Source organism: Zerene cesonia, chromosome 10, assembly GCF_012273895.1.
Source record: "Zerene cesonia ecotype Mississippi chromosome 10, Zerene_cesonia_1.1, whole genome shotgun sequence".
NCBI classification, from domain to species: Eukaryota; Metazoa; Arthropoda; class Insecta; order Lepidoptera; family Pieridae; genus Zerene; species Zerene cesonia.
In genome coordinates, this window is record NC_052111.1 from 984,665 (window position 1) to 1,010,724 (window position 26,060).

Genomic DNA, 26,060 nt, shown 5'->3' on the forward strand with positions numbered 1-26,060 from the left:
TACCAAGAAAATTACGTGACCCACGAAGCGTGAAGAAAATGAAAACGTTGCCGTTTTAATGAACATAAAAATGCCAGAGGCTGAACTCAGTGTACATTATTGGATTACGGGCGAGCGTAATTAAGAGTGAGTATCAGTTCGGAAGTTTAATTAAAGCCACTCGCTTACCTGATACGGTTGTTTGTATAGTCTACAGAGGCGATCGGCCTCGATAGATTGTCAAAGCACCCTCTATTGGAGGTCGGCTATCGCCGGAAGGCCGCTCGAGTGCTTCATCAATAAAAAGGAACGTTTGAGGTCAAGCGATCTTGAATGCGCGATGTCTTGATTAATTTATGCGCACCTTTGATTTTATTATTTTGGAGTGACAGCTAAGAAGATTTAGCGGTGGAAGCGGTGGAACCTCCCAAAAAATGGAAGGGAAAATCGCTAAAGAAGCTGGTCTGTGTCGCTTCCCTTTTTCTCACGCATACGGCGCTGGAAGGCAATCACCTCCTTTATTACTGCAACCCACACAGACAGAGATTAGCTTCAGTTATCACTTATATCGGTCGTTCTAAGATGAACACTTTTTTGTATTATTGTTTTTGGTTTATAATCATAATATTAAATCTTTGCGTCATACTAATTCTGATGGTATTATAATAATCTTCTAACACCCTGTTGTTTTGTGTAAAATATAACACCTTTTTTTTAACACACACGTACCAACGTACACACGTATCAACATATATGTAGAAGAATGAAAGAAAGTACATCCCAGCCTGAGTAAATAAACATAAAACGGTTTACACATTCCAGTACATTTCTTTCTACATTTAATTTTGTTATAGCAAAGCGAGATCAAAGGGATCGCTCGCTCATCTCGTATTAAAACAACACTATTTTTATTCTCAATGGGAATGTAATAACCCCAAACCTCCCTGACACTATGACCTTTTCCCTTGAAATTCACATCAAAGGCCTTTGAATACTAATATAAACACTCTTCATCATTTTCTATTTATTTCTAACATATATTGTCACGTTTTAGTTGCCTACTTGGTAAATAAAGTTTATAAAATATGTCCAAAATATATAACAACTTTATATTATAATGTGAATTTCACTCATAGATCACGTAGTCTATATCTCTATTTCATATCCTATTCAATGTTACGTCTGACTTGTCGGAGCCAAGCCCAAGCTTGCCAATTCTGTTTACATGGAAAGCAACCTAAACCAACAAACCGACCTGTCAAATAGATTTAGTGCAAAGCTGAATAAAATAAAAAATATGCACATACATTTATTAATTTCATTGTACAAATAACGTCATGCAAATAAACCGTAAGGCAAATATGTTGAAACTGTATTTTATGCAGTAAATTTAGCATACATTCATTTTCTATTGCCCTATTGACTCGGTCAGAGTTTACAAATTGGGCGAGCGCTGGAGCACTGTCGTAATGAGCTACACTGGATGCGATCGTTAGGCGACATGAACTAAACCTAATTGCACGGGAACACATGTAGCTAATCAAGAACGTGTTAAAAATATAGCAGACGTCTATTATGCTCCGCGTTTACGTACGGCAAAAATGCGCTATAATGCTGACGTTAAAAAATATTGTATTTGAATATTGATATTGTATAAAAAAAGTTATAAAACGAATAAGGGATACATAATCATGTCTTAAATATATGAGTAACGTTATTTAATTATACATTGAATTTGTTATAATTATGAAACGTGTCGCTACACTGTCATAGAAAATAATAAATATGCACAAACAGCAAGCATACTATTGGTTATCAACAAAGCAAACCAATAGTTGACGAATTAGAAAAACAGAACATAATAAACAAAAACCCAGCAATAACGATCGATACATTATATACCAGAAATTGTCGAGAAAATCATTCATCAACAGCGAAGTCTCAACAGTAAATACACTCACGTATTTCTCACGAACGCTGCGAATGGCACCTGAATAAAAGAAGAGCGCTTTTCGACTTGGCATTGGATGAATCTTGTTTAAGTATGTGTATATTACATACAGGGAAATTGAAACCAGCGCTACCTTCATAAAACAACTTAGCTCGTTCTTCAAAGATTTTCTTTGTACAACAAAATTAGGAATCATCAGATCTCTGGCGTTTGTTCTTCCCAAAATTGAAATACATTTGAGAGCAGGTCGAATTGATTTTTTTTTTTTTTTTTTTGGAAAAAGGTTCTTCTGATAGAATCGAACATGTCAAAGATTTTTTAAACTATTTATCTTCACGTCATAAGTGTTAAATGAATTTCAAAAGATTTCCCTATTCCCTAATTCAATTTCCCTATTTTATATCCGATCTTTGTAAATAGCTTTGTAGCAATGTAAATCTTATATTATATTGTGCAACTTCAGGCAAAAACTTTTTTAGTCATTCAGGGATGTTATAAGAAATGATATATTATATTCATATCAACGATTTGTTTTAAATGCGATTAATAATTTTCGAGATAAAATTTTAAAATAAGAATGTGAGTTTTTATCATAAATTATCAAATACACATGTTATAATAATGTAAGAAATCTTGTGGCAATAACGAAACAAATAATAAATATCTACTTATTGCTTTTAGAACTAATTAAAATTCTTTAGAAATAAGCATCTTTAATAATACATGTATATTTTTATCACCAAGATAAACAAGGTACACATAAATCATTAAAAGTAGTTTGTGTCAAACATGTTCTTTAAGGGTTTTCTAAACCACGAACCACGATTCATATTGCAGGAGGAGATTGAAGACCGACCCCGAGCGGCCACATTTCTCAGTTCCCTGGCTGACTACTCCAATACCATACCCACTGCTTCTGCAGCCGACCCTGATGCACCAAAACCAGCTCCCCCAGCCCGCATGGGCACTCTTATTGGCGTCTACTTACCCTGTATCCAGAACATTTTTGGCGTTATTCTTTTCATCCGTCTGACTTGGGTCGTTGGTACAGCTGGTGCTATACAAGGATTCCTGATTGTTCTTACATGCTGCTGCACGGTACGTTGTAAATCATTGTTATAGAATGCAATATATTCATTTTCGAGCTCTGCCAAACAACACAACAACAATTTTTGTCAGATATAATTAAAATTTCACACACTATTTTAATAAATTACTAATAATGTGTTTAAAGCGCACTAAAATTTTTCGGCACATGAGGACATTATAGAAATTTAAACCAATGATCCATTTTCAGACGATGTTAACTGCGATATCTATGTCTGCGATTGCAACAAACGGCGTGGTACCTGCGGGGGGGTCTTACTTCATGATCGGAAGGTCTTTGGGTCCTGAATGTGGTGGTGCTGTGGGAATGCTTTTCTATACGGGGACTACACTAGCTGCAGCTATGTACATCGTTGGTGCTGTAGAAATCGTCCTAGTAAGAAAATTAATTCTCATGAACAATTTTTTTCAACAGAATCAAACGAAGTTGGTTTTCTCCTCTCATGTTATATGATTCTACATATGCTACTCTAAATATTATTAAAACGAATAAGCAGCACTGTTTTATCAATTTGCTTTGGTTTCTCTTAATTAACTGTTACTGAAAATACATTAGTCACCGTTACACTTAATTGCCGAGTGTGCAGTCGTGGATATTGATTGCTCAACTAGACTTGATAATTACATACCACAATCTCTCTAATATGATACAATTAGGCAACTAAATGCATGTGCGCAGTCAAATTAATGCAACAATAATCATCGTTAATTACACTATGTGGTATTTAGACGTACATGGCGCCCTGGATGTCAATCTTCGGTGATTTCACAAAGGATCCTGAGGCAATGTATAACAACTTCCGAGTGTATGGAACTGGATTACTGTTGATTATGGGAATGGTGGTGTTCGTCGGTGTCAAATTTGTGAACAAGTTTGCAACGATCGCTCTCGCTTGCGTAATCCTCTCAATATCTGCTGTGTATGCCGGAATTTTCGTGAACTTCAATGGAAATGACAAACTTCAGTATGTATACGTAATATTTGTTTGCATTTTACATCTTTAGAATAAATTTTTAGCTACACGTGTCACTTTTGTTTATAGAATGTGTGTTCTCGGAAAACGACTGCTTAAAGACATCCACATAAGCAACTGCTCTAAGGATCCGGGTGGCGAATTAGAACAAATATTCTGTCCCAATGGTACTTGTGATCCTTACTATCACACACATGAAGTCAGCATTGTTCAGGGTATCAAGGTAAATTATTGGATGTTATAACAAACGAAATGAATAGCTTCGACAATTATATGCAAATTCAATTTTTTCCTATCCTCAGGGATTAGCAAGCGGTGTTTTCTTTGACAATTTACAAGATTCATTCCTACAACTTGGCCAATATATCGCTTATGGAAAGGAACCTGATGATATAGAGCAAATGGAACGCCCTACTTACAATCAAATATATGCTGATCTTACGACAACTTTTACAATTTTGATCGGAATATTTTTCCCTTCAGTAACTGGTATTTAAATAAAAATAATGGCGTTTAATAATTTTTGTATGTCAGTATATTTTTACTATTACAATAAAACTAATTCAAAACATTTTTCCAGGTATTATGGCTGGTTCAAATCGGTCCGGGGATTTAGCCGATGCTCAGAAAAGTATACCTATTGGAACCATATGCGCTATTCTGACCACTTCTACGGTTTATTTATCCTGTGTTTTATTATTCGCTGGAACTGTTGATAATTTATTACTTCGTGATAAGTAAGTTAATTTTTGCCTATTTCTTCTTTTTATCATACGTGTCTTTATGTTTATATCCTTGTACGTAGCCCGTATTCGCAGACGTGTCTTCTCTGCCGGATTTTCCTTTACCTTTGCCTTGTTTGTCAAATCGTTCTTTATGTGAACCCGTGTACTTCGTAGTATCTGTCATACGACTAACAATATTTGAATTATCTACTTGTGTCGCTCTTGATGTACCAGGAACATCACTTTTGGATAATTTCCCTATTAAATCATCAATATTTAACTTGCACTCTTTTGCTAAACTATCAATAAAATTCATGAATTGTTTGAAGTCAATCGTCTTAGATTTAAATCTCTGGAATAAGATAGCTGTATCAGTAGTGGAAACTTTCTTTCCGTCTATAATTCCGACTTCTTTCAACCATTTGTCAATGTTGGTTAATGTTATTTGACTACCATCACTCTTAGTATTTCCAAACTTCGCGTATCCTTTAAAAGCCGATTCAAGAACTATTTGTTTATTGAGTTTATCCACCATTCTAATTTAATGAAATACAACGTCAATAAAAAACCAAAAAATGTGCTTTCTTTGAAAAAAACCATCTAGATTTTGATGAAATTTATTAATCATCATTGTTTTTATAGATTCGGCCAGTCTATTGGCGGGAAACTTGTAGTAGCAAACATGGCCTGGCCAAACCAATGGGTAATTCTAATTGGATCTTTCCTGTCCACTTTGGGAGCTGGTTTGCAGTCATTAACGGGTGCCCCGCGGTTACTCCAAGCTATTGCCAAAGACGAAATAATTCCATTCCTTGCACCATTCGCAGTTTCGTCTAGCAGAGGCGAACCCACTCGGTAAATATTTGTTACTTATCAGAAACATTGGATTTAAGCCTGACCGAGATATCAGATGTTACAACTTAAATTTAATTTATTTGTATTATTCTAGAGCCCTGCTACTCACGATGCTCATATGCCAATGCGGTATCCTGCTCGGAAATGTTGACATTTTGGCCCCACTGCTGTCTATGTTCTTCCTCATGTGCTACGGATTTGTCAATTTGGCGTGTGCTCTCCAAACGTTACTCAAGACGCCGAATTGGCGACCAAGATTCAAATACTATCACTGGTAAGTAATTTTTTGTGACCACATTGATTTTTATTTTGATATTGTGTAACTGTATCATGAATTTGTTTTTATGCAAACAGGTCTCTATCTCTAGCCGGTCTAACGTTGTGCATTTCCATTATGTTCATGACGTCATGGTTCTACGCTCTTATTGCGATGGGTATGGCTGGGCTTATCTATAAATACATTGAATATCGTGGGTAAGTTTTAACTTGATCTTAAATTACTAAATGCTACAATTTATACAAAATCTTACAATTATAGTTTTTGAATTGAATTATATATGGTATATAATTTAATACTTTTTTAAATTTAGAGCCGAGAAAGAATGGGGTGATGGACTTCGTGGTTTGGCACTATCTGCCGCTCGTTATTCCCTGCTGCGTCTTGAAGAAGGTCCACCACACACCAAGAATTGGCGCCCTCAAGTATTGGTACTTGCCAAATTAAACGATGATCTTAATCCTAAGTATCGGAAAATGCTCGCTTTCGCCAGTCAACTGAAAGCTGGTAAGGATCTGTTAAACTTACATGATTGTTGTTTAATGTATAGATAGGCACGCCATATATTCTAACTAAAAATAATTTCTAGGTAAGGGTTTGGCAGTGTGTGTATCAGTACTTGGCGGAGATTTTACAAGGCGCGCTGGAGAAGCATCAACAGCAAAGCAGAATTTGCGAAAGTGCATGGAAGAGGAAAAAGTTAAAGGTTTTACTGATGTTCTTGTGGCTCATAGCATTGCTGATGGACTTAGCCATTTGTAAGTATCTCATACATACACATGATAGTATTTATAATATTGTTTTAATGAAAACCAACCAACAAATGTATACGTTTGAATAATGTATAAATTAATTTATTATTTTGTTTAGTGTCCAAACAACTGGTCTTGGAGGTCTGAAACCGAACACCGTCATCGTTGGTTGGCCATACGGCTGGAGGCAGTCTGAGGACGATCGCACTTGGCATGTGTTCTTACATACCGTACGAGCTGTAACTGCTGCAAGGATGGCTATGCTCGTGCCCAAAGGAATTAACTTCTTCCCCGATTCCACTGAAAAAGTATGTAATTTAAAGTACCATTATTATTGTAGAAACTTTCTGAAAATATGTTATTTTAATTTGGTTTCACCAATTAGCCACCAATTTTTTATTAACCAATTAAGCAGTCATCACTCTTGAACTCATTTTAGAATGGAATCTTTTATTTGAAAATGATATCTGCAAAACTTATTTAGAAAAAATAAAACTTATTGAATCAGATATTTCTATTCTTTAATTACATATTCATACGCTTATTTTGTAGGTTTCGGGTAATATTGATATATGGTGGATCGTCCATGATGGAGGCATGCTAATGCTGTTGCCATTCCTGCTAAAACAACACCGAACATGGAAAAATTGTAAAATGCGTATATTCACTGTAGCCCAAATGGAAGACAATTCGATTCAGATGAAGAAAGATCTTAAGATGTTCCTTTACCAATTACGTTTGGAAGCTGAAGTTGAAGTTGTGGAAATGGTAAGTTGTTTTGTGTGTGAAAAAAAATACGATTCCTCGTTGCTCTAATGTAAATGATTTATCAATATTTTTCCATAACAGACCGACAGCGATATCTCCGCTTATACATACGAACGAACTCTGATGATGGAACAACGAAACCAGATGCTCCGGGAACTCAGACTTAATAAGAAGGAAACCTTGGGCATGGTAAATATTCTACAATCAATAATTACTCAACTCACATTGTATTCACGAATTATATATAGCTAAAGCCAACATAAACTTGCTATAATTGTGAACCTGTGATAACTATATATTGTGACACTCGACTAATTCTCATTTATCTGTCGCTGCTAACACAGATGCAAAATTTGGTGGACTATCGTGAACAAAACGCTGAGGAGAAGTTGCCTCTGGTAAAATGGACGCTTTCTACCCTAAATCAAGGCCACTTCTTATGATTATGCATTTTAGAATTTTACATTATCATTAGTTGTTCTATGTCATTAATGAATTTAGATTTTGAAATGATCTTTTTTTTCAAATGGGTGTGTAAATACATGTTTAAATGTGCTTATTCTCTATATTTCTTACTTTTAGGATCATCTTTACTATCCTTGTTATGAGAAGTTATCCCATCTTTCATTTACACCGTCACGTAGTCCCATTTATGGATTCGAGATTTTTATATTCTAAATATTGCAACGCACAGACTGCTTTAAATGTTTGCTTCTATGTATATTGTCTATATGTATTTTTATCTATGTGTTAATATGGCTATACAATATAAATGTTTAGAAATAGAACTATCTCATTTATTAAATAAGAATTTTTTCTTCAAAGTGCTATTCATGTTATAAGGATTTTTTTTTAATATGTATTGTGTACCTATAAATGGCAATCGACTTTATAGTACTCGTATTTAAAATAGAGAATCAATTGAATCCAAAGAATACCTTCTGTACTATAGGAATTTGCTGTACAAGTATTTATTTATGTAGAAAATTTACTTCTCAAATACACATACAATTTGCAAGTTATTTATTCAATATCGTTTTAAAAATTATATTTATGTAAATAGTGTAAGTGATAATAACAATTTAGTTAAGGTATTCATTTTTTTATATTTATCATGTTATTGTATTTTTTCTCTCTCACATTTTTGCTTAAATTATCTTTATACTGTACATTTAAATATAAATATATACGAGCATAGCTGACAGCATTGCACACAGGACTCAGTAACCCAAAACCATACCTTATAAAAATTATGTCATACTATATATATATACTCGTATTAAATAAAACTCTTCTACTCAGGTACAAGCTATTGTAGACCACCACCACGCTGACGTGAAAACAGCAAGTAAAGTACGCTTTGCGGAACCCGGTAGTGAACCCAATCCCAACGACGCTCCATCGCCACCTCTAGCTGATAGCGAAGATAAAGAAACTGACGACAAGGTGAATATCTTTCTAAAAATAATTTTAAAACATACTATAAGCTTAGATTCTAAACCGAATATAGATAAAAGAAATGTAAGAACAATAAAGCACGAAATAAAAATGCTTGAATTGAATATATAAAAATAAAAGAAAAGGAAAAAATACAATCAAATAAAATCGGCTTAGTTTTCCTTCGTTTAAAATTTTGATATATTATTTATGATATTGAGGAATCACTACGTCAAAGACGGCGTCGATCGAAACTTTTCACAGAGTTTTATAAATAAACAAACTTTATAGAATGTAATAACAACAGCATACCATATTTGATGTTATTTAGGATATAGTCTCATTTATGAGGTCACTTGTCAGAAAATCTTAACGAGAGTACAATAATTGGCTTTCTAAAGGGCTATAAATCAATCAAATGGGATATCCATACTTAAACCCACATAAACAAAAAGAGAGATACTCTAAATGACAAGGGAACCTTCTATATGAAATTGATTTTGCACATTGTTCATGCTTAGAACCAAATGTAAATCCTTATTTTTCAGTCACATGTTTTATAAGGATTTAATCCACTAATGTTGCAAGTGCAAGTTTATTTTTGTATCGGCATACGATCCACTTTAAATAGCTATTGCACTTACATCATTAGCATGCACAGCATTATTATATTTATTTAATGTTTTGATTTAACCATCATCATATTTAATAGCGGGTCCTAGCGAATTTACACACGGTGGTCATATGTTTGATTCATTCACGTTAATTTATTCACTTTTCTTTGTTTCATTTCACACTGTAGGAATGAATGTTTTGATGTACGTAGTCAGCTATCGATTTGCAATTTAAATAATATATGACATCCCGTGTTTCATTCGCCTTGAATCTATTATGTGCAACCCCGCGGCGCTCAACAAACAATGAAATGAACGAAACGGTTATATTGAAACGGATCGACAATTGGCGCCAAATAGGACGACTTTCGAAGTAGTTTGTTGCACATAATTGATTCAATGTGGGACTCGTCCGATGAAAACTCACAGTGTGAGGGAGCTCCTTCGCCACCACTGGATGCCGAGAAGAAAGATAGCAACGCCAACGGAGATGCGCTGAATCCAAAACCCAATTTGCCTAATATAACACCGTAAGTTGAACTATCATTTTATTTTTTGAAAAAACACAAGCAGATACATATGATACTAACTATTAATAAAATATATTCTTAGAGTTACACAACCTTATCTTTAAAGGAAATCTCCATTTCCGTTTGCAGAAACAGGAAACTGCAAGAAATTAATAACACAACACTCAAAATAGATACATACAAATACACAATATTACAATTACTAATCATTCCATAAAATACCGCTAATTCCAGTGACGAAGGCACGGTTCGTCGCATGCACACAGCGGTGAAGCTGAACGAGGTGATCGTGTCCCGGTCTCATGACGCACAACTAGTCATACTGAACCTACCCGGACCCCCGCGAGACACAAAATTGGAAAGAGAATCTAACTGTGAGTAACATATATCTATATTTAATATATGTTTATATATATTGTTGCATAAATTGCAATTATTTTGTTATCTGTTTCTCGTCCCGCTAATAGTATCTCATTATGCCTTTTGACCCGGTTGCCTGTAAAAATTACTACTAAGTGAAAAGGCGCAAGATGTTTCCTTTTTATTAGAAATGCAAGGTGTAACCTAAAGTAGCCTAAGATAATAAAAAAAAATACAAAATAGATCCAGGAATAAGTAAAGTGGGATTTCATTGGGTGTAACATATTCATAACATATTCATTCCATTTCTTAAAAAAGTCTCTGATATCCTTGGATTTAACTTGATTTTAACATTCCCCATGATGGGAATACAAAATGTGTTTATCTTTTCGTAGATATGGAATTCCTGGAGGTCTTGACGGAGGGGCTGGAGAAGGTGTTGATGGTGCGCGGTGGTGGAAGGGAGGTGATCACAATCTACTCGTGAATCGCCTGCCTCCTTCTCTTGACACAAAAAGGCAATATTTCACGTTACGTGCGATTTTTAGGACATTACGTTTTCATAAGTTTTTAGGAACTTTTACAAGGCACGAATCATGACACTTCTATTCAAGGGAATTATGTGACTTTTACACTATTGGTTGTTATTATTTGATCGTTACAGACATGAGTGTATAACAGAACTATCGCATTTGTCTTCGGCTTATGTTTCGAAGAATGTAATTGTTTTGTAAAACATCGCAAGTGACCAATCGACAGAGAACATTGATCCTTGACCGAAAATGTTAACTAACAAAAATAAAGGTTTGAATTCAGAAACATTATGAAGAAAAATAGTTTCTTTTGATGAATTATTAAAAGAATTACCTGCCAAACAAATCCCAGCAAAAGACAAGTAAATCGATCGGACACTTTTCTTATGACTACTACAATATTACATTAGATGTAAATTTTGTTATATTTGACACATAGGACGATTATTTTTGAAGTTTATTCACTGTTGTGTAGTATATTATGTATTAAATTAAATGACTTATTCTAACGGAGAGCCTTACTTAGATCGGTAGTTCTAAGTTCGTTTCGTCATAGACTAGCTGAGAGCGTAGATATATCTTTGTTACAGATATGCCATATCGTTTTTAATTTTACGGTTGTTATACTTATCCTTCGACTTTATTTTTTCTATCGGTGTTAAGCATAGCTATTTTATAGATTTAGAATATACAAACTATGTGGATTCTGTAAAATTTAATGTAAATAGTAATTTCTTTCATAAGATATTCGACGTCTGCTCAACTTTAAAATAATCTTTGGACTGAAAATGAAATTTTATTGAACCGGAACGACTCGTAGGAATCCAATCGGGATTAAATTTTCATCTAGTCATTTCCAATGATTTGATTTTATATAAAGTTGTATTACTTTCTGTGAAGTTTGAAATGATTCGTTTGAAATTATGACGAAACACAAATAGTTGCTATTGCAATAGCAGGACTAAAAGGAAAAAAGTGCATTGAATAATTTAATGGAAGGGTTTACCTTTCATTTAATGTATCTTTAGAATTTAAACTCGTAAACGTTTTGCGCACATTCGCGTAGTTAGAAGATTTCTTACTGTGATCGTTTATATAATGTTTTTGTCATCTGTACCTTATTCATTAATGGCGAAATATCTACTAGATATAAGCGGAAATTATAATTTAGCTTAAGTGAATTTGAATTATCTGATAAACATAACTGTATTCTATTATTGATTAACAATACATATATAAGTAACTGTAAGATTAAAGAATTACACTTTTTATATACTTTAAGTGAACTCTTACAGAAATATGATATCGAAACATTCCACATCTTTCCTAATATAGTTAATAATTTGAATTAAGATCTATTCAGAAGTGTTCCAAAAGCACTTATTGCTTCTCTCTAGGTATCTATGGATTTACATAAATAATTCATAGAAAACAATCGCTGCTGGCACTATTTAATTCGAAGTTAATTCGAGTGTAATAATGCCAAATAACTTTCAATACACTAACATTGTAACAAAGAAAAAATTGTCAATTTGATTTCTATAACACCATAATAAATTACGATAATTAGTAAGCATTCTTATGTGCGAAGAGTGTTAGATGACTGCCAAATAGGTATCGATGTTGTAAAATAATTAGATCGTAAGAAACTACTTTTAATCATATTAAATGTGTTTGAAATTTTGAGATCCTAGTTGTTTAGATTCAAGCGAATAATAGATGTAAGAACTAGTGCATGATATCACTTTTAACTTGTTGGGTAGAAATCGTATTCATAGCAGTGATGTGTGAGTAAGGGCCTTTCTTCCTTTCTCACTTGCAAATTAGAGATAGAGCAAAATACGCAAACTCACAATTGCTTTCATAAGTAAAAGGCTAAATTATTTTTGTGTATAATTGTATGAGTTATGTTACAAATATTATGTACAATCAATTATTTATTTGTTTTTGTTGTTTCTAAATCTAACAAAATATAATCGAAAAAAGCAAGTTAATTCATAACTAGCTAAATTTATAGCACCAATTTTTCTAAAAGCTTAATTAAATTGATTTCATACAAAAGTTAGTTTCATATAGCAAGCAAAATTATTCAGTTAATAAATAATTTACTTAAATCAAAAAAATGGCTAAGAACAGTATTATGAGGTAGGACTGATTCGTTTCCTGGTAGAGCAAACTATTTATATTCGATTGTGAATAAAAAACAAGAACACAAATTAAATTTAGAAAATAACCGTAACAATATGTATTAATATTTTCTAGATTATTTGTCGGCTTGATTGTGAATCTTTGGGTGGTTTATCGATTACTCTATAAATGCATCTTATGCACTTTGCCTTGATTAAGTGATAGGAGTGTGATCTTTTGAATAAAAGGGTATAAAGGAAATTGTCAACATTCACTTAATAAAATTAAGTACACAATATATATATCATATTTAAAAAATAATTATTTTAGTTTAAATTGAATACCTACGTGTTATTTTATCACTTAGTGATATAAATATAAAACATACTAACGAAATTATTTAGATACCTTGATTTTAAGTATGGTGTTGAAAAAGGAGTAGCTAAAATTTTAAAACAAAAACTGTATATGTTCTATGAGATGAGTACTATAATTTATTTAAGCTCTCAAAATAATATAACATACTATTAGGTATATGTATATCCTATAGGATGACGACAGACAGCCATTTAAAAAATTGATGATTGATGGAATAAAAATGTCTTTCCCCATATAACACGAAATTCTCGTACAATAAGTTCAACACTTACCTAAAGTAAAAGGCCATAAAAAGTAGCAAGACGTCGTGTCATATATGTGTGCCAAATTGTTTAGATACTCCATGACACTACATAATTAATTTTTCTCATAACCCTTCAGTTGAATAATTTTATTACGATAAAAATCCAAGTACCTAGCTATAATACCCTTTTCATGCGTTTCACCGAAAGCTTTGATTGCAGCGTGTTAGTGGTAGATGAATAAACAAATAGGTGTAATTTATTAAGCACATCTAGCGTTTCAATCAAATTTAAGAAATTCGTGTTCGTAATTTCATTCATACATAGTAGTAATCTAGTAGTTATATCGACATTCTATTGAACTTCTGTCGAGTGTCTTGTAATAAATTATAAATTACCTACCTACTTATTAAATTTTAGGCTGTGAGCCGACTTAAACAGATTTTACATTTGGTAACAAAGATTGAAGAAGCTAGAGCCGCTGTGATACAACATTTGGCTATAATTAAATAATATTCGAACGGAATATTAAAACACCTGTACTTTTGAAACGTAGAAAATTTCATATTTCAGTTTTAGTTTAGCATCCATTTTTATCTGTTACTTTGATAATAAACTTCTGTTATAATTAATTCAAATGATTATTTAATTAAATACCAATACATCTAAATAAGCCTAGAAATTTCAATTAATCCTTTAATAGGTACCTACTATTCTTTATTACCTACTCAAAACAAAAGAGAGCAGAACAATGATTTATATACCTTAATTATCTTTAACAGATTAGACATATTCATTTTAACTTAAATAGCTATAAATATATTGTGTATGTATCTTTATTTTTTACCTACTTATCAAAATGTGTTTAAACAAAAACAATATTATTGTCTACTTCGATTGTGTAAGCTAAGAAATTATTAAAATACCTATTCAAATAATTATTCTAGTAAATTAGCCAGTGAATAAAATAAGAAAAATGTTATAAATATAATAAACTAGTTAAATTTAAATGTTTTTCTTTTATTTTAAAATCCCACCTGTAGACTAACAACCGACAACTATCTACACAGGATGGAATTTTGTAATAGCACATGGAAAGAAAGTACTCTTAAAATTGATGAGTTATAAGGATGGAATCCCTCAACAAACCTGATAAAAAAAAAATTAAATTAATTTTAACATAAAACCAAATTAATGTTAATAAAAAAAGTAATGTATGTACACAATTTTATTTCAATACATTTATTGATTATTGCACAAAAATATATAGGACTAGAAAAATATAATTGTTATTCAAATTATTGTCTTTATATTTAATTACTCTTAAGTGACTACAACAACTATTCTATATCACAATAATTGATAGAATTTAAGATAACATAATGTAATTTGTATAAAGACACACCTTTTACTAATAATCTATACAAATAAACATTAGGTAATGATACTGTTATCTATCACATAAACAATGAATATGATTATGTCTGTTTGCCTATTATATTATCTTCCAAATACTTTCTCAAATCACTAGTTTTGTGTGACATGTAAAGTTGGCTTAACACCGAATATTTAAGGCTGACAACATTGAATCCCAATACTTTTAAGTGTCTTATCTTCATCATCTGAGAGCCAATGAGTTGATCACTCTTAGAACAATAATGGTCAGGTAAATGGATAAGTATAGCTAAATTCTCAGTTTTCGTTATTTTTAACTTCCAATTAAAAGTATCACTGCCTAGACCCACTGGATGTAACAAAATATCAATAAGGAAGGATTCATCAGAGCAATAGTTTGGTACAAGCACTTCTGTTGATATTCTATTTTCTCCAACTATAGCCACAATGGTATCTTTTATCTTACTAACAATATTACTGATTCTAACATCCTGCACAACTGGCTGAAGCCACTGATCTTTAGGCATTAATGGACCTGAGTAATCTTCGCATTCAATTGATAAAGAAGTATCTATCAAATACAACTTCTGTAATAAATGTGGACTATTTATTCTAGTTACATATTCAGGATGGAAGACCTTAGATACTAATTGGAGTGGATATTTCCCAATATAAATATATGATAATATAATAGAACACAAATCATCCACACTTATTTTTTGATAAGTTTCAAGGAGTTTTATTTCAGATAAGTTCCAAAAATTTTTAATGGGCGGCTGATAGTATAAATGTCCAAAAGGATATATAAACGACTTTAAAAAACTGTGTGGTATACTATCTATCTTTTTTATATAATGATCACAACATACATCAAGTATTTGTTCATTTCGCAACTGGAACTGCATACAATAATTTAATATGCCAATGATCAAAATGTATGATGTCACCTTCGGGCCTTTCAACTTTGTGTATTTCTCTACAGCTGCTTCTATTTGATCATCTGTATAATTAAGCCTTGTTAACTTTGTAATAATATCCAACATAGTATCTTCGTCTAGACAATGTATGTTCGCATAAAACCAATTCCCAAGGACTGCAAATGACTGCATAGAAAAATATTTTTCTACAATAAAAACTCCCATGATATCTTGCATAGATAAACTGTCAATTCTTGGCCACAATTCTGATAACTTCTGCTCTGCCAAATTTATAATCATCTTTTTACTAACTTTCAGGCCAGAAAGAATATTAAATATTTGTACAATATTTGATTCATTAATATGCTTTTCATTTGCAATAAAACCAACCCAGAGTTTATCCAGAATTTCAGTATAATGCTCATTGCTATTTTTCATCAAAAAGCTAGCAAATTGAGATAAATGATCTATGGAGAGCTTACTGTCTGTCACTCGTAACAAAAGTTCATCGCAAAACTTAGGTTTGTATGGTTCAATTAGAGATGAATTTGTCTTCAATATATTTAATATTGTTTGAGTGTCCTCAGTCTTCATAACAACTTTTAATAGCTTATCCAATATAGCACCCTTAGCAAAAATTATGTTTTGATCATTCTTAGTATCAAATGGTAACGACAATGGATTTTTTTCTAAGTCATAAATTCTCTCTATCGCTCCTAATGCAATGTTGGGAGTTATTTTCGTGCATTTGTTAATCAAAGAAAAGACATCCCTTAGATCCATACACTGGTTGAACTCGTCTTGAATGAGAGGATAACTTGAGGAGTCACTAACATTATTAACCGTTCCTTTTTCATATGATTCCAATTCTGTTAAATTTTTCAATTTTCTTATAACTACTGGAAGCTCTGAGACATTATACCCATTTTCGATCATAATCGTGCTATTAATAAACTCCTGATCATCATTATCTTTTTCATCACTGAATGATCTGGATACAATTTCATTAAGTGATGTTATTGCGTTGCATTTTCTACACGAAAATATGCTTTTCCTAGTGTTGGAATATGACCTCCACAAAACGAACGTCATTTCTAAAACAAGCATAAAAAGGATTTACTTATAAAAATAAAAATGTATCACAGCTATGTGAATAAAAATCAACATATTTTAAAATGGAATTATAGGGAACGATTCCATGCATAACAAAATTGGGACTGTTATTTTGTAATATCTTGTTTTTATCAAACACTGCAGAAAACAGCACAGAAGCTTAGAAATGAAAAACATGATATGACACATGACAAATGTTATGTCTAAACAAGACGTTTCTGTATTGCCACAGATATTAATATCAATTATTATTGCAATCTAAATAAAGCATTAATTAAATAGACCAAAGCTAAATAAATATTATCATATAACGCATATAAATTTCAAATATCTTTCGTGATATGTTTTGTTATTTAAATATGCGAAAGTTTATTTTATACAATATGTGGCCAGTCATATTGCGACATTTATTATAAACTTTATTGCAGTAAGCCGTAGAATGAAACGACCGCAAATTTGAAGTAAAAGCTGTGTGGATTCATGTAAATCCTTAATTTGTCTTTAAAAATCGTAATTACTTGTCATTCCAGATTATTTTTCTTCCTTAATGACAATAAGTTTCAACTGTATACCAGTGCCAAGTTTATATTACAGAGTAAGTAATATACAACTAGTTCTAAATCTGTGGTAATATACCTGTCATTTGTGGTGTTGTCAACTGTCATTGTATGATAAAATTTGTCTTGTGAGCGTCTCGTGATTACTGTGGATATTTACGATACATTGATTTACTTTTAAACGAAGTCTCGTAATGAGAGGATTTATTTTTACCTTGACTGAAATAACTTAATAAATTGTGGCGACTTGCCCATGACCTGCCCCAAAGGAAACTTCTGACATTTAAATGAAGTAAGTGAGCATAGTGACTTAAATTAACTTGTAATTTTAAAATATTTAAAATATTAAAATAGTTATAAATAAATAATCGACTGTTTCTCGTCATGTTTTCAAGTACATTGTTATCATTTTTTTTTCAATTCCACATGGAATTGTTCAGTTGTTAAATTGCTATCATAAGTTTTTGTCTTATCATTGTTTCAGATTACTTCAAGAATTTTCGTACATTACAAACTTATAATGCCTGAATTAACAAATGTAAGTCTTTACCTGTTCATTATTTAGTAGATTGCATTTCTTCTATGATCTTAATGTTTTTATTAACAATGAGATTTTTTTGTATATGAATTAATGTTAATACGTAATGGTACCTTTTTAATTTAACAGAAGCACGTTTCTTAGGCAATTATAAAGTACAGAAAATAGGTATGGACCTATGATAAAAAAATATATATATATATAAAGTACCTTACATTTGGATGAATAAGTTATCACAACACATTTTATTTAATCATCCATTTTTATACCAATATCTATGCCTCTAATAATATGACATCATATCCCCATTAATTATTAATATTATAAATTTAAAAATGCGTTTGTTTATTTATCCTTCTTTGACGTCGCATTTTGTGATATGATTTTTGTGTATTATAGAGATCTATTACCAAGTGCTTTCATTGACTGCGCGGGCGTCGCCAAAGGCGAAAAGCTAATCGACTACTTAATAGAATTAAACAATACACTTTTCATAATAATAATGCCGTTTCCAAATAAAATTTGTGTGCCTGACTGCCTTGTGTATAACAGCTAGTAAAAGAAAAATTCTATCATTTAGAGAAACGTGAAACTGTATAATGCTCTTTTAATAGTGGGCTTCTGTAACGTTAAATTCCCCTTCTTAATTATATATCTATGAGTAACTGTTTTTGAATCATAATAGCGTCTTCAAGTTCGGCACTTACCGGCACATTACACTATAATCATCGTGTCTGTTAAAATAACCTTATGGTTATTACCAATAATTTCGCTAAAATAAACTATGAATAAATTACGATTTATTATTATTATCAGACCCACCTTCTAATCTAATACAATGGGATTATAATTGAGATAGATACATGCTTTATAAACAAACATAAACAGATAAACATGAATTTATCTAGGCTTCGTCTAAAGCATCGTTTTATCTAATGATACTTTTATATAGGGTTCCTTACTCCTTTTTAAGGATTATATTGAAATACGACCCTATTATCTGCCAAGTCTTCGCTTTCCGGCTGCATGTCTGTCTTTTCGCCCGTCTGTCACCAAGCCGTAATGAACCGTGATAGCTACAGTCAACACAATCGATATTTTCCACAGATGATATTTTTCTGTTTCCGCTATAATAGTAATACAAAATATAGATTGAGCAGCGGTTCATTATTGGATGAATATAATTTTTTTTTGTTACTCTACCTAATTTTTACGGAACCCTTAGTGTCGCGAGTCCGACTTGACCGATTTTTGCATTTTTATTATTGTGTTGTGATTGATTGATTTATGTATGTATTTGATAGTTAGTTATATACCAATACGTAAGATGTATGTAGAGCTACATTTCAAATCAAGAATTCCGATGTATATTAACAGCCATAAAACAGTCGTAAAGGATCATTAGCAAACATTATTATGTTGCTCTTTGATGATACTGTGATGACACAAACAATCAAGCTAATAGACTAATGGAAATGACCCCCAGCGCGACACATCTGAATGAAATACCTTAATGCCGCAATGGGTAGCAAACCCACTGGGGCTATTGCAACTGAAGTGTATCATTTGCGCGGTACGAAATAAAAATCTCAATACTCGATAGTTGATACATCTACAAGTAGCGATAAAAACACGCGATTTATTTTGATATTATAAGATAACACGTAGAAAATGTGCTTATCTCGTTTCATACAACAGTGCCTTTGTATTGTGTACACATTTTTTAAATGAGTGTTTAATTACGCTTGTTGCGGTGATCGCGATCTAATTTCACGTAATAAGCGTTTATAGCGGTGACAGAAGCATTAGTTCTGCCGTGTGTGGCGTTTGTAAATATAGGTTTAAACTAGAGTCGGACATTTTTCGGTAAAATCGCAATAATGACAATTTTCACCAAAAATTATACGCTCAGTAGAGACCGTGCGTTGTATTATTTGTGTATTTGTTTTAGATGAGTTTGCAACTGCGTTGGGGTATTGTCGGGGTCGGTATGATCACCCACGACTTCTTAACAGCAATGGCTTCCATGTCCCCCGAGCAGCACCGAGTCGTAGCTATAGCCGGCAAAGACCTAGATCGTGTGCACAGATTGGCCACGCTCCATAAAATCGCAACGGCATACGAAGGCTACGAATCGTTAGCGCACGACACCTCAGTAGGTATGTTCTGCATCATTCTCGAGGCATTTATGTTCTTAGTTTTTACCCCAGTTTTTTAATTGATTTAAACCAACTAATGCGCTTTCAAATAACATACCCTTGAAGTCTCTAGACGATTATTTTAATTTTCAGACATTGTTTTCGTCAGCGTACTTAATTTGCAACATTTCGAGATAACTAAGTTAATGCTAGAGAATGGTAAGCACGTTTTGTGTGAGAAGCCAATGGGAATGTGTTACAAGCAGACGAAGTCTCTTGTGGACTTGGCGCGCGAAAAGAAGCTATTTCTTCTCGAAGGGATGTGGTCGCGGTTCTTTCCTGCTTACGACGCTTTGGATAAACATATATCGGCTGGTGGGCTTGGGGACATCTATCATATAAATATACAGTTTGGGGTGGAAATAAGTGACTTAGAACGAAACTTGTAAGATATTTCACTCAGATTGCTTATATACTTTCATGCAATATTCCGTTAAAGGCGCAGCTCAATCAGGAAATAAATTATCACGACATGACATTTATAAGTATTTCGAGGAAGATGGAACCAACAATTCGAAGGTGCGCAGTTAAGGCCACATTTTTTCCTGATTGAATTGGGCTCAAGATTATTTATTGTACCCGAAAAGAATTCACAATATACTTCCGCACTTGTCAAAAATAATGACAACCTACTCGTTACAATCATTACTCCCTGTATCCATCATCGCATCAACGCATCCATCAACTTCATTTAAATAAAATTGAAAGTGAGACCTTGAAACGAAACATTGTAAAATTTTGAATAATACGTATAGATATTAAATCCCTCCGTTCAATTACGCTATTAACAATTTCATGTCAGAAAAGGTGTTCATATTTACATACATATATCATATTGTAAATTCAATCATCCTACTTAATAACATAAAAAAGCGAAAGTGTGTAAGGATGTGTGTGTGTGTTTGTTGCTTTCACGCAAAAACTACTGAACCGATAGCAATGAAATTGGTACGTAGACAGATGGACAACTGGAATAACATATAGGCAACTTTTTATCCCGATATTCCTACGTGATACGGACATACGCGGCTGAAACCGCGGGGCGCAGCTAGTTACATCTATTATTGAAACTTTTTTTTCCAGAATGAAAGATTTAGGTGGCGGCGCGGTATTGGATTTAGGGGTTTACATGCTTCAGTTCCTCCAATTTATATACAAAGAACCGCCAACCGATATCATGTGCACCGGCCATATAAGTAAGGCCGGTGTGGACGAGTCCGTGTCTTGTGCACTGAAATATACGGACGGACGAACTGCAACTATCGCCGCTCAGACGAGAGCCACGCTGACAAATAGGGCGGAGATAACAGGAACTAAAGGGACCATAGCGGTATGTACTATGCCGATCCGATCGATACCGATATTTCAATTAGATATCATACACTTGTTAACGGACTTTAAACGCGATTTGTACATAATACTATTCATGAGGTTCGAACGCTTTACAACCAGGGAGGTCGCGGGGATCGTGGTCTATCGTTCTAATTAATATTCAATTTTGTGCGTTATTTATTTCTAGATTAGGAAAGCCATCAATTAACCAGTATTCACCAGCGTTCTAATAAAAATGGATTTTAAATGTAACACATAGATAATAACTATATTAGCATAGATAAACAGCCTTGAGTCATATCTAATGCACGTTATCTTATAATTAAGAAAAATAATTAAAACTCATTTATACGACGAATGATGTGTATACTTTATGATGACGTAAGCTATCCTGGTAAACCAACAAAGATTCAAAACTTTTCCTTCTACTATTTCATTCATAGTATTACCCTTACCTGAATGTTTCGCTTGTTCTAGAAACAAATCTCATATTTTTTGCACCAAGAATGCACGATTATATTCTTATTCTATGAAACGAAACAGCTATTATTATAATTTTTCAATTCATTTTAATTTTTCTCGAAGCCATAGGAATTATTCATATTTATCAATAAAATATGCAAATCGCATGTTCTTATTCAATAACAATGGTACACGAAGTATCTATAAAGACAAAGATATGAAATAATATACTTTTAACAATGTTATTTACACGTGTTTCATTTTTAAACGAATGCTCGAAAAGGATTTTAATTTTTTTTTTTTGCCGCCATTAACACTAACAACCATAAAAACATATTTGTTTGTATGAGGCACCATTAAAATTATCTCAGTAGTAGAGACGACATAAAGTTCTATAATAGCATCATATCTTTGTATTGCTATAATTAGTTTACAAAAACTCATTAATTTTGTATCGCTCAAATGATTCTATGAACTCAAAACTTACCTTTTGTACAGTTATTGAAACATTACTGATACTTTTAATGTAAACCAAATACCTTCTCGTTCCTACAACGTATAAAGTGCCTCAAATAACTAACACATTTAATTTTAAATGACTGTGTTTATCGTGTAATAACAGTATTTCTAATGTTTTCTATTGTTTTATCCTATGTAATTGGCTGAACTTGACACTTAAAATATTCCAAATAAATTTAACGACTGTTATAAACGTCACTGGGTATGTCTATACATGTAATCATAAAGAAAAGTGTTCAATCCTAACTTCAATGGTTAATAAATGTGAATGTATTTAAGACATTTGTATTTTCTAGATGGATTACTTTTGGTGTCCAACAGTACTTCACATATCAGCCGCTAACAGTACGGAATGGACTTTACCGAAGGGGAAGTTCAAATTCAACTTTCACAACAGCGCCGGACTCGGCTACCAAATTCAGGAGTGCTGGAATTGTATTAATGAAGGTGAGAAAACATTGCTTCGTGATTTATTGCTTGTTACAAAAGTTGGTTACGTTTGGCTCACAATACAAGGATATAAAAAACAACTCCGTACCAGCTTAATATATATAAATTACGTGTCACGTTGTGTGTCCGCGATGGACTCCTAAACTACTCAATCGATTTCAATCAAATTTGCACACCAGGTGCAGGTTAAAAGATGGGATAGTTTATATTATTTCAATTACTATAAAAGACTACCCAGGTGGAGTCGGGGCAGCTAGTTATTTATAAAAATCGCCAAAGAATATGGCATACATTAAACGTGTGTTTTATGGCTTAATCTATTATTTAATTCTGCTTTAGTATTTTTGTTACACCAGCAACTATAAAAATTCTGTTCTGTCTGTAAAAGCTATCACTGTTCATTACATTGAGATAGACGGACAGATAGTGAATAAATGATTAAATATTTGTCTAAGTTTCTACACATCATCTGTCTATGAAGCTGTTGTATGACATTGGGAGTATATTTTTATTACAGGTTTACTCGAAAGTCCAAAAATGAGCCTCGACGAGAGCATCTTGCTAGCTAAACTGATGGATACAATGAGAACCCAAATCGGAGTAATTGATTCAGCGCTCTAAGCCATAGCAATAAGATACAAATTGCCTTATGCCAGTAATCTAGACAATAAGTCACGCCTCAAAATATCGGCATCTATTCGACTGTATACGCAAATTGAAGTATTAATAATACGTAATAATATACGAGCCTGAAGCTACGTGCTAGTTCAGTATTTACCTCAACAAACTGTGATTTTAAATGTCTTATGACACCACGTTGTAAATTATATTTACAAATAATATACGCTATTTATTGATTTCTTGTTTTATTTACGTTCCTTCTTCGACCAAATATCTCATATTACGTCATGGAATCTAATAATATTATAGCTAACTTAAATACTTTCTCGTCTTGCAAGTAAGTAAATTTTGTAGTATAACCTACTAACACTTTAGGTTAATATACGTTCATTATCGAATAAGGATTATCAATCATAATCACAGCAGGTTGTTCAATCAATAAAACGAAATCACTGTACGTATGCGTTTATTAATAGAATAACAATAATATACAAAATAATAAGATCCTTACGAGCGATTGAGAATTGAGATAGCACTATTTATTTCTTATAGTTCTGGAATGTTTGTTGTATGATGCGTGCGCCTTCACGTAGTTGCTGTTCAGAGATCACCAGCGGAGGCGCGAGGCGGATGGTTTGGCCGTGGGTTGGTTTTGCGAGAAGACCTGCTTCTTTCATCCGTTTGCAAATGTCGTAAGCCGGATAGCCTGTTCGAAATATAGTTTATTTAAATCGCTTGGTAGATTCTCTTATGATTTATTCCTTGTTTCTCTTTTCTGTATTCAATATAAATAAATACTATATATAAATTAACCTTTTGCTATATGTATATTGGTATTAGCTTTCTACGGCTTAGCCCGCGTAGTCAAAGAAAAAGATACAGTCCCGCGTTTTTACGCTCATTCCTGTTTCCACGAAATTTCCGTTGACCGTGATTTTATTTTAAATTATTTTCTTACGAAATTACATCTACATTGGTTCAGTTGCTTATGCGTTAAGAAGAGGCAGACAGAAACATACAGTTATTTTACCATTTATAATATTAGTACGTATTCACGAATACACGAACGAGATAAACTTAAAAATTATTGACTCACTGTCGTGAACATCGATGGCGAACATAAGTCCCCTGCCTCGGATGGCAGTCAGCATGTGTTTTGGAATCTTTTCCAATTCCTCGCGCAATACGGATTCCAACCTCGCTGAGTTCTCTATTAACTTCTCATCGAATAATACCTGGAAAGTGTATATACATTAAGTAATATTTTACATCTTTTAACTACTAATAATAGATACATGGACACGCCACACACTCCAATTTGTCAAAACACTTATTTATTTCATGGAGCAATCCTAGAATGAGGCCATTTATTTGTAAGGAAACCGTTTTACGAGTACCCTACCACATATAAGTAAACTACTAGCTGTGACCCGCGGTTGAAACCGCGTAAGTCCGTATCCCGTAGGAATATCGGTATAAAAAGTGCCTATGTGTTATTTCAGTTGTCCAGCTATCTACGAAGCAAAATAGTATTATTATTCACCAATAGATGTCAGGAAAAAAAAAATACGAATAAAACACGAATATGACATTTTCTAAAAAAAATTCCTAGCTAGATCGATTTATCGCCCCCGAAAACCCCCTATTTAATAAATTTCATGAAAATCGTTGGAGCCGATTCCGAGATTCCAATTATATCTTATACCTTTAAACGAGCAATTCTTGTATATATATATATATATATATATAATTGGGATCTCGGAATCGGCTCCAACGATTTTCATGAAATTTAGTATAAAGGGGTTTTCGAGGGCGATAAATCGATCTAGCTAGGAATTTTTTTTTAAAAATGTCATATTCGTGTTTTATTCGTGTTTTTTTTCCCTGACATCTATTGGTGAATAGTAATACTATTTTGCTTCGTAGACAGCTGGACAACTGAAATAATGTCATATTCGTGTTTTATTCGTGTTTTTTTTTTCCTGACATCTATTGGTGAATAATAATACTATTCGCTTCGTAGATAGCTGGACAACTGAAATAACACAGGCACTTTTTATACCGATATTCCTACGGGATACGGACTTACGCGGTTTCAACCGCGGGTCACAGCTAGTATATATATAAAGGTATAAGATAATGTGGTAATGATAATGGTAGTTCCATAACATTACAATGTAAAAATCAAATATTCCAATTATGTAATTTTTATGCTATTATTATTGATTTAAATATAAACATAACGTATTTATGGAAAATTGACGCGTTGAACTGTTTCAGGAATATCCATCACCATTTAACGTACATTTAAAGTAATGAAATATGTAATTTACTTATATGTGTTAATTA

The 26,060-nt window shown here is 32.7% G+C and overlaps 4 protein-coding genes across 15 annotated transcripts in view; 2 read left to right on the plus strand and 2 right to left on the minus strand.

The window, feature by feature from the left end:
* The window catches only part of LOC119829305 (solute carrier family 12 member 4), a 278,428-nt gene extending 263,883 nt beyond the window's left edge, over positions 1 to 14,545 (plus strand). For 4 of the 8 annotated variants that reach the window (XM_038351761.1, XM_038351759.1, XM_038351760.1 and 1 more), the window contains exons 4-22: positions 2,768 to 3,028; positions 3,228 to 3,413; positions 3,767 to 4,002; positions 4,081 to 4,234; positions 4,314 to 4,500; positions 4,592 to 4,748; positions 5,379 to 5,591; positions 5,686 to 5,865; positions 5,946 to 6,065; positions 6,182 to 6,375; positions 6,458 to 6,626; positions 6,739 to 6,928; positions 7,173 to 7,388; positions 7,470 to 7,577; positions 7,733 to 7,786; positions 8,691 to 8,834; positions 9,800 to 9,969; positions 10,204 to 10,343; positions 10,725 to 14,545. In XM_038351761.1, the coding sequence (XP_038207689.1) occupies positions 2,768 to 3,028; positions 3,228 to 3,413; positions 3,767 to 4,002; positions 4,081 to 4,234; positions 4,314 to 4,500; positions 4,592 to 4,748; positions 5,379 to 5,591; positions 5,686 to 5,865; positions 5,946 to 6,065; positions 6,182 to 6,375; positions 6,458 to 6,626; positions 6,739 to 6,928; positions 7,173 to 7,388; positions 7,470 to 7,577; positions 7,733 to 7,786; positions 8,691 to 8,834; positions 9,800 to 9,969; positions 10,204 to 10,343; positions 10,725 to 10,816 (3,171 nt within the window). In that variant the 3' untranslated portion in view covers positions 10,817 to 14,545. The remainder of the gene's footprint in view (positions 1 to 2,767; positions 3,029 to 3,227; positions 3,414 to 3,766; positions 4,003 to 4,080; positions 4,235 to 4,313; positions 4,501 to 4,591; positions 4,749 to 5,378; positions 5,592 to 5,685; positions 5,866 to 5,945; positions 6,066 to 6,181; positions 6,376 to 6,457; positions 6,627 to 6,738; positions 6,929 to 7,172; positions 7,389 to 7,469; positions 7,578 to 7,732; positions 7,787 to 8,690; positions 8,835 to 9,799; positions 9,970 to 10,203; positions 10,344 to 10,724) is intronic. The other 4 variants (XM_038351764.1, XM_038351763.1, XM_038351767.1 and 1 more) reach the window with 3 other exon arrangements.
* A 321-nt stretch (positions 14,546 to 14,866) lies between these two features.
* On the minus strand, positions 14,867 to 17,215 carry LOC119829672 (FAST kinase domain-containing protein 3, mitochondrial-like). Its single transcript, XM_038352290.1, has one exon. The coding sequence runs from the start codon at positions 17,026 to 17,028 to the stop codon at positions 15,088 to 15,090; it is 1,941 nt and encodes a 646-aa protein (XP_038208218.1). The 5' UTR covers positions 17,029 to 17,215; the 3' UTR covers positions 14,867 to 15,087.
* A 474-nt stretch (positions 17,216 to 17,689) lies between these two features.
* On the plus strand, positions 17,690 to 23,947 carry LOC119829704 (trans-1,2-dihydrobenzene-1,2-diol dehydrogenase-like). 3 transcript variants are annotated; one of them, XM_038352342.1, is made up of 7 exons: positions 17,690 to 17,883; positions 18,053 to 18,129; positions 20,081 to 20,288; positions 20,421 to 20,712; positions 21,411 to 21,657; positions 22,937 to 23,087; positions 23,608 to 23,947. In XM_038352342.1, exons 2-7 carry the CDS (start codon positions 18,112 to 18,114, stop codon positions 23,709 to 23,711), a joined length of 1,020 nt encoding a protein of 339 aa, XP_038208270.1. In that variant the 5' UTR covers positions 17,690 to 17,883; positions 18,053 to 18,111; the 3' UTR covers positions 23,712 to 23,947. The 3 variants fall into 3 exon arrangements, with proteins under 3 accessions (XP_038208270.1, XP_038208269.1, XP_038208271.1); XM_038352341.1 differs by having other exon boundaries at positions 18,076 to 18,129; XM_038352343.1 differs by lacking the exons at positions 17,690 to 17,883; positions 18,053 to 18,129 and adding an exon at positions 19,691 to 19,995.
* Positions 23,948 to 24,168: 221 nt separating this feature from the next.
* Positions 24,169 to 26,060, minus strand: part of LOC119829537 (ornithine aminotransferase, mitochondrial) — a 9,709-nt gene continuing 7,817 nt past the window's right edge. For all 3 annotated transcript variants that reach the window (XM_038352094.1, XM_038352093.1, XM_038352095.1), the window contains exons 9-10: positions 24,808 to 24,946; positions 24,169 to 24,417 (exon numbers count right to left, since the gene is read on the minus strand). In XM_038352094.1, coding sequence (XP_038208022.1) covers positions 24,251 to 24,417; positions 24,808 to 24,946 — 306 coding nt within the window. In that variant the 3' untranslated portion in view covers positions 24,169 to 24,250. The remainder of the gene's footprint in view (positions 24,418 to 24,807; positions 24,947 to 26,060) is intronic.